General features: G+C 41.1%; 1 protein-coding gene across 1 annotated transcript in view; it reads right to left on the bottom strand.

Annotated features, from left to right (window-relative positions):
- Positions 1 to 2,326: 2,326 nt before the first annotated feature.
- bcl2b (BCL2 apoptosis regulator b) overlaps positions 2,327 to 9,156 on the bottom strand; it is a 37,141-nt gene continuing 30,311 nt past the window's right edge. Inside the window, exon 2 of the mRNA XM_054760645.1 lies at positions 2,327 to 4,986. Within this exon, the coding sequence (XP_054616620.1) occupies positions 4,849 to 4,986 (138 nt within the window). The 3' untranslated portion in view covers positions 2,327 to 4,848. The remainder of the gene's footprint in view (positions 4,987 to 9,156) is intronic.

Genomic DNA, 9,156 nt, shown 5'->3' with positions numbered 1-9,156 from the left:
TCTTCTGCCATGCTTTCCGTAGAACCATCTCCTTGAACTGTATTTGCTGTATTTGTAGGTCAACTTTGCTCGGTAGCACGAGGTGTTTCTTAAGCATCGATTACTGATATCCCCTCTGCCTCCTCTGGCACCCCATAAATCCCAAGAAGGTTTCTTCGCGACCGACTCTCCAGATCAGCAATCTATGTTTTGCATGTCGACTTTCTCCTTCACCTCAGCAAGCAGCATGGCCTTTATTTCTAGGCAGGCCGACTCCAATTCCACCATGCGGGACTGCGCCTTGGTGATGTTAGCATTGTGTGATGTTAGCGCTCATAACTTCATTCGTGAAATTTGCAAGGTCTTCTTTCATTGCTCTCTTAATACCAGTTTCAAAGGCACTGAAGCGCTGCCTCAAGGGGCCTTTAAAGTCCTTAAACATCTGAGTAAGGAGTGAAAGGCCGCGAAGCAATGCATCACAGCTAGCCGTGTTAGCTTCTGTAGCCGTTTCACCGTCGTTGCCATTTCTCCCTTAATTTTTCTCCACTATTTCCTGTGTTTTAGTTGTCTTCTTTCTAGCCTTATTACTCCTTTGCGGTTTCCCTCCTTTCATAATCGTGTTGGAACAGCTGTGATGCTGGTTTGTATTAATGGGAGGTACTTTTGACGGCCGATCTTGTTAGCGTACCACCGACAATTAACAATGTAAGCTTCCTTCAACAAGTCTCCCTCTCTACTTAAACCCAACTCCATCAAAGGTGAGTAGTTTTACTTTATTTTAGTTTTACGTTGCTTTTTTTGGACTTTTATGACAGTTAAGAATGTTAAAAAGTGCAAGACTAGATGTCGACCGCTTTCAACAAGTCTCCCTCTCAACTTAAATCCTATGGCTCTTATAGACTTCATCAAAGGCGAGTAGTTTATGTTATTTTAGTTTTATGATACCTATTTTTGCACTTTTATGGCATCCCCATCAGCAGTGTAGTGCATCAACGGTGACTTGCCCTCCCTTTGTCCCGTGAGCCGAGTTCTGCTCGGATTTCGGTGATGAGGAACGTAGTTCCGGTTAGTTGGGGGGGACCACGTCAGTAAAGACTTTCGCTTCTCAAAACAGTATGAGTTCTAAAGAGTAATACATGTGCATCAGAAAAACGCCTCCTTGAAAAAATCAGGCCTCGCAATTGCTCAGTGTTACTTTCTCCCCCGTAGTATCAGTGCGCGTCCATTGTTCTGTATGTGTTCCACAGTATTTACATGCGCAGATTCGACGCGAGAGTCTCCCGTCGCAGCGGTCTACATCCGCCCACCCATCACGTCTCATCAAAGTCGAGTAGTTTTACCTTATTTTAGTTTTATGATACTTATCTTTGCACTTTTGACAGTATGTATTGTAGACTGCTTTCAACGAGTCTCTCTCTATATCATTTTATTGTTATTATTCAGTGCATATTATTGCTTACTATTAAGAACGTCACTTAAACCAGTGATCCCCAACCCCCGGTACCGGGCCGTGATGTTTTATTTTGAAAAGTGGCCAGATTCTCTCTGTTACATCCGTCTCACTTGACGCATGTCCATTGTGCGTGTGCTAACTTTATCTCATGCCGCACAGATAGACTACTACTGTATTTTTACCATTTTTCTTTCACCTCATATTTGGTGTCAAATGCTGATACTATGTGGGAATGCATAAAGGTAAGTTTTGATGACTTATTGAGTGCTGATGTGCACATTTGTCTCAAGTTAATTCATGCTAGCGTACTGCCTTTTACCACACACGTCAAACAGCGATGTAATCATCTCTCTGGAAACACTTGGCTGGAACTTGAACTGGTGGATGGTGGGTTGGCATTCATTTTGTGCTTTTAATTTGATGTTATTCATGTCTTAGTTTTACACAATACATATTCAATAAGATAAATTAGATCGCTGTCATGTACGAACCCCGCCCCGGTCCGCGGGAGATTTGTGGGAACACAAGCCGGTCCGTGGGTCAACAAAAGTTGGGGACCACTGACTTAAACCATTGCCTGTTTTGAAACTGAAGCACCTTAATTGCTTCTCTTCTCCTTCCCATGCAAAAAATCCACAGAAAAAGCTTTTCATGAGGTTGAGGTGTAGCATGATGTAACACATGACAACCGTCCAAACCCCGGAGTTTTGTGTGAGTCTTATTTTTCAATAGTCCAGAAAATGTTACTCAAATTCCAAGAGTGTTTGAGGTTGCATTGTGTAGTTTGAAAGTGCATCTTCATCATTGTGTGACACCTGAAGTACCTGAGGTACCAGTGAAGTCTTGTGTGAAGTGTAATTATCACAAGATGCAAAATGAACAACAACCAAGACAGCCACTTGACAAATGTGTTTTATTAGGAACAATGCGATCCCGGCCTAGCTTATCGTGGATTATAGCAGTAAACAACAAAAAAAAAGACACATTTCACTTTATTATTTTTTTTCCTCTCTTTAAGTGCTACAGGTTTGCGATTATAGGTGTAAAACAGTACAGCAACCATAGTGCCTACATTCTTCTTTATATGCACAAGGAATATATCGAAACAATTTAAAAATAAAAAAACAGTATTGCTGTTTTAGCTGTGGCTTGCTTTTTGCATTGTGCCTGACTGCGCGCACACACAAACACACAGCAGATGATGATGGACAAGTTACAGCACAGAGGAGCACAAAGCTGATTATATTAGTGTACAGTAACATTATAGACAAAGTGAAGCGACATATTTTCCTCGTTTAGGCTACTTTTCATGATTTACATTAAAAAAAATATGACTTTGGTTTGCAGCTATCTAGGACTAGACTGTGGCAGTTTAAATGAATAGCAGCCTCAAGCCAATATTGACAGCACACTTTTAAAAACATTGTGTTTTTCTTGTTATAATAGCAGCCAGAAATGATATTGTTACAGTGTTATTCCATAGAAACAAAAACAGACTGGTACCTCTCAATAAATACGACAATGTTTGGGTTTTTTTTTCCGCGTCATCTCCTATGCTATGCTGATGTATAAATATGGTTAAAGATCAGTGTCTTTCGCTCATGCAAAGATTTTGTTAACAACAAGAAAATGTACACACAAAAAAAATCACTTCCAGTTTTTGGGTCAGACTGTAACACAAGACAAACATCAATAAAACAGGAGTCAATCGATAGATGGAGCAGATGGACTTCTCGGGTTCCAGCGCACGGGAAACACTTTTTTTTTTTTTTAAATTCTTTTTCTTTTTGTAATTTGAACTCCTCAACTGCTTCTGTGACGTGCCGGATCTGAGTGAGTGAGGTTACTAGTGAGGCAGTCGGAGCACGCAGGTGGACAACACAGACATACAAGAAATGAAAAATATAGGCGCAAAGAAGTGGATGCTAAATGTTGAACAGGAATGCATCTTTTTAAGGTTCAATTCCCTACTTCAGCCCCATTTGCTTCTCTCTTTATTTGTGCTCTATTCAACATACGTCTGTCTCGCTCTCTCTTCACCGTCTTTGTCATCGTCCAGGAAGTACACTATATGGACAAAAGTATTAAGCCACACCTCTTAATCAATCACAAGTTGGTTTAGACCCCTGAATTAAGACATTATGGACAATTTTATGCAGGAAAGCCAAGCAAGGTCCATAAATGCTAGAACTGTGTTGATGACCCATGAGATCCAACATTTTTAGAGGACAAAAGTGGTAGCTGCAAATAGATGTCCTACTTTACAGTCTTCTACAGTGGAACAAATTTGGGAAGAATACACTGGAATGAGTATCTAAAATTTTTATTCCACAAGCCAAGTTGCACATGTCACTGTTCTGGCCGCTCAGTACAATATGGCAACTATATCTCAAGAAGAACGCAACATAAACACCGAAGTCGGCTGTGTTTACTGTTAATGTGGAGAGACTCATCTCCCAGACATGCGCTGTTATTTATGTCACAACGCACTTAAGCGCTTGGCTTCTTTTTACACTTGTCTGACTGCTAGAAATGTTAGTGCGAGCTCCATCCTGCATCAACACACGATGAGTAGTTTTATTGTTTTTGTTTTAGTTTCGTTTTAATTTAGTTTTCATTTTTTTCTGCCTTTATTCAACGCTACACCTCCATCACCTGTCGCCAAAGGGTGAGTAATTGTTATTTATTTTACTTTGATTTGCTTTAATTTTAGGTATTTAGTTATTTTTAGTTAACTTCTTTTACACTTGAAAGACAGTTAATAATGTTATGTAAAACTCTAAAAAAAAAAAGAAAAGTATCAAAAGTACAGCTTGACTCTGAAAGAGATTTATTTTTATATTTCTATTTGCATCCTTCTCTACAGGGACTGAGCGCGACCTTTTAGAAGTTCTTCTGTATTTTGACTTGATATTTGATAGCCAGGTGTCCCAATATTTTAGTCCATACAGTGTACACTATCAAACACACACGTACACACACACAAACACACACCATGCTGGTTCATTATTCATTCTGAGCAGCTGTTCTTCACAGGAAGTCCTTTGATGGATGGTGGTCAGGATGGATGGGGGGGTACAGAGGGATGGTAACCGGAGTCAACAGTTCAAACGGGGTCCTCCAGCCAAACAAGCAGGGACAAGCTGCTTCCTCTCCTGTGTTGGTGTTGGTGGTGGTGGTGGTGGTGGTGAGGGGGGGCACCATCATGTCAGCTCCCATATGATACATGCAACTACAATCTACGCTAACACAAAGAAGGCTCATGTTCATGCTACAACTAGGAGACAAGCAGGTGGCCTTGTTCTCCTTGCCATCTACTTTGTGTCTTTTTATTAGGGATGGAGACGGCGTGGTTTGAATTAAGGATGAGGAGCGTTTAAAGGAAAGTGAAGAAATGAAAGCTAAAAAGAGACGCATCACTTCTGTGTCAGGTACGCGCCAATGGTGAGGCTCGCCGCCCCCAGAGCGGCCAGGCCGAAGACGGTCTTGATGGAGGGCCAAGAACAGCTGAACACTGAGTCCCTCTGGCGGTCATACAGCTCCACAAAGGCATCCTGGAGGACAGACACACACAGGAAGGGACACACGGTTAGATGGTGTCAACTAGGGTCACAGTTATTCCCTCATGAGGTCAGTTACCAGCCACTGGACACAACATTAGGCACACCTACAGCCTCCAATCCAATATGCCATTTATAATGCAATGTTAATTTTACATATTGTATTGCGCCTTTTGGCCCTTTTAACTTCTTTTTCATTTTACTATATATTATTTTATATCATCATTCATTCATATTTGAAACCGTGAAACAATTTGTGACTTTTGCCACGTAGTGGCATATACACGCATCGATACCTACTTTATTTATTTTATAATGTTTCTTGTGACGCTATTTGGTGTAGAACTGCACTGCATCACACTAAGGGCAGTTTCTAGTTTCTACATAGTGTAACCTAATGAGGACATCCAATAACACCCAAATACTTTTAATAAAAGAAAATAACTTAGTTCCATGACCCCAAAATTGAATGGATTCTTGTTATAAGTGTTATCTAGCCACGAAGTTTCATGAAAATTAGTGCTGTAGTTTTTGTGTAATCTATATTAATAATTGCCTAACAGCAGTGAAAACAATACCTCAAGGCAGCGGTTCGCAATTATCTTCTGTCATGCCCCCTCTAGGGGACAGACGTTTTTTCACCCCCTCACCCCGATTTGAAATAGTACTGAGAATGTGTAACATAGATGTATTTATCTGTACAAACCACTCAATGAGTTGCTGGCACCAGCATCATTCAAGCATGAATAAAGACACCGGCACCCCTGTCAACCAAAAGACATTTTATGATGTCCCATTTTGTCAAAATTAGGCGTAAAATGCCTTTTCATAACATTTTTGGTTTGCATTGCACAATAAGGCACTTTTCACAAAAAAAATGTTCATATCTCAATGAATTATGCACAAATGATCAAATCTGGGCATATGCCTGTGTTTGTACACTGCTCAAAAAAATTAAAGGAACACTTCGAAAACACATCAGATCTAAACTGGGGGAAAAATGGTCTTGAATATCTTTCCTGATAATAAGTGGGTGATGTATTACTGCAGTAACAAAATGATGCCACATCATTTGATAGAAATGAAAATGATCAGGTGATGAAACAGGCTCCATGAGGGTGGCCTGAGGGCCCGACGTCCTGTAGTGGGCCCTGTGGTCACTGTCCAGCACCGTAGAGCTCGATTGGCATTTGCCATAGACCACCAGAATTGGCAACTACACCACTGGTGCCCTGTGCTCTTCCCTGATGAGAGCAAGTTCAACCTGAGCACATGCGACAGACGTGAAAGGGTCTGGAGATGCCGTAGAGAACGTTATGCTGCCTGCAACATCATTCAGCATGACCGCTTTGGTGGTGGGTCAGTGATGGTCTGGGGAGGCATATCCCTGGAAGGACGCACAGACCTCTACATGTTAGATAATGGCACCCTGACTGCTATTAGGTATCGGGATGACATCCTTGGACCCATTGTCAGAACCTACGCTGGTGCAGTGGGACCTGGGTTCCTCCTGGTCCACGACAATGCCCGACCTCATGTGGCTAGTGTATGCAGGTAGTTCCTGGAGGATGAAGGAATTGATACCATTGACTGGCCCCCACGTTCACCTGACCTAAACCCAATAGAACACCTGTGGGACATTATGTTTAGGTCCATCTGGCGCCGCCAGGTTGCTCCTCAGACTGTCCAGGAGCTCATTGATGCCCTGGTCCAGATCTGGGAGGAGATCCCCCAGGACACCATCCGTAGTCTCATTAGGAGCATGCCCCGACGTTGTCAGGCATGCGTACAAGCACGTGGGGGCCACACAAACTACTGAGAATCATTTTGAGTTGCTACAATGACATTTGGCAAAATGGACCAGTGTGCTGCATCATTTTTTCACTTTCATTTTTGGGGTGTCTTTGCTTTCCCCCCTCTATAGGGTGATCATTTTCATTTCTATCAAATTATGTGGCATCATTTTGTTACTAATACATCACCCACTTATTATCAGGAAAGATATTCAAGGTCATTTTTCCCCCAGTTTAGATCTGATGTGTTTTCGAAGTGTTCCTTTAATTTTTTTTGAGCAGTGTATATCTGATCTAGGTTATTATATTTGTAAACGTCTTGTTATGCTGCAGCCTCCCCTTATGATTTTAGTCGCTAATTTGATTTGTTTATGTCATACTAGACAAACTTTACATCCTGAAACTACACTTTATTTACAGAGATGGCAAATAAATTCAATTTGGAGAGTACACTGTGAGCACAAAAGTGACACAGCCATCCATCAAAGTTGTTATGAGTAGACTTCAGTGTGGGCCAAAGTACACGGCCATCATGTGAATAAACATTCAGCAGCAAAATATTTTCCCAGAAGACTTAACACAGTCACACACACACACACACACACGGAGGGAGAGAGTGTAGAAAAAAACAAACCTGCAATTATCAGCTTGGCGATAAATACCAAAGAAAATATGTTTTTGGAATTTAACATGTGCATCCCGCCCTGTCCAGTGTGAGTGCTGGCGGCAGAGAGAATTGTTCCCTTTCACACCCATTCACCAACAAACACAGGGATCGCCCAAAAACACTCAACGCATAACAGATGGTGCATTTCTGTGGCATTATGGTACTGGAGCACAAATATACAAATGTTACAGTGGAGTGTGTTAGTGTGTGTGTGAGGAAATACACACATCTGTTCACAAGCAGTGACAGCAGCAACAGCTGGACAGGAAGCCAGGCTGCTGAACCGCCCTTTCATCAGCTAAACTAGAACTGGACTGACTTTTTTGGGGAAAATATGCAAATATGCCCCCTTGTGGCTGTGAGAAATATTGTCACCTTTGAGCTTTCTTCCGCAGCTCTTGACTCAGCGCTGATACAAAACAAGCTTTTGCCATGTAATAGTGGTAGAGTAAATGCTCAATTCTCAGTACATATTTGAAGTATGTCAACATTTGAACTCATGTGATATTTTTGCGTATGATCGGTGTGTGGATGATTGACTCCCTGCATTGACATAAGAACATTTTTGGTGCCAGAATGCTTGACTACAGCATTATACCGTAAATATAAACGTTTTTCAGTATTCAAACTTGATACAAATGATTCTTGAATGATAACACTTTTTTTAAAAATCGGCAAACAACAACATTAGTAGAAAAGTTTTATTGTCCGCATTCACACCGTAAGTTGAAATGATTCTCAGCATTGACATGCAATAATTGTTGGCGATTCTTGGAGATTCTTGATTCTCGCATTAACCAAATAAATGTAAAGGAATCGCAGCATTCACTCGAATCCGTTTTTGGGCGAACGAAAACATTAATTGTTGAATGCTTGACTCTCGGCATTGATACAGTAATGTTAATGTCGGCATTAACAACGGCATTACATGTACAGTAGTACCTCGCATAACGTAAACCTCCTTTTATGTAAATTCCACTGAACATAAAGAATTTATGTAAAGTTTTTGCATCGTATTACGGAAGAAATTCCATATAACGTAAAGCGTCAAGACGGTGCAAGTTCAGAAATTCGATTTGAATAGCTCGCGCGACAGAGAGAGGGAAACATTTTCCATGACTAACAGAGTACACTTGGTGACACCTTCTGACGCTTCACGCTCTCATTGGCTGATTATCGGGGCACCGCCTACGCTCTCATCTCATTGGCTGATTACCTGGGCACCGCCTACGCTCTCATCTCATTGGCTGATTATCGGGGCACCGCCTACGCTGTTATCTCATTGACTGATTTATACAGCGCGTACATGAGTTTGTGTAAGAGACAGGCTTCTCACTTCAACCTCCCTTCCTCATCGTAGTCGCCCTTAAACTAGTTGATTGTTTTTTTCAGTTTTATTCATTTACAGTAATCTTATTTATTACCTTATTTTATATTGGAATGTTACTCTACTATGTTTATGCTAACGTTTTTCTTATATTTTCCCACCATAAAAAAAACCCTAAACCAAAAACCCTATAATGTAAACGTTCTCGGAACGGATTATTTACGTTGTAGGGGCGTCGACTGTACTAGAAAATGCATCATTTACACCAAGCAACATTAGTGTGAATGAATGACTCAGCATTCAAACATTTAGGACATTTTTTTGCACAGAATGGCAATAGTGTGCTAGATTATCAGCATTTGTACAATTACATTGTC

The sequence above is a fragment of the Dunckerocampus dactyliophorus genome, chromosome 2, assembly GCF_027744805.1.
Source record: "Dunckerocampus dactyliophorus isolate RoL2022-P2 chromosome 2, RoL_Ddac_1.1, whole genome shotgun sequence".
NCBI classification, from domain to species: domain Eukaryota; kingdom Metazoa; phylum Chordata; class Actinopteri; order Syngnathiformes; family Syngnathidae; genus Dunckerocampus; species Dunckerocampus dactyliophorus.
Note: the sequence above shows the minus strand (reverse complement) of the source record. Positions and strands in the feature narration are given on the sequence as shown.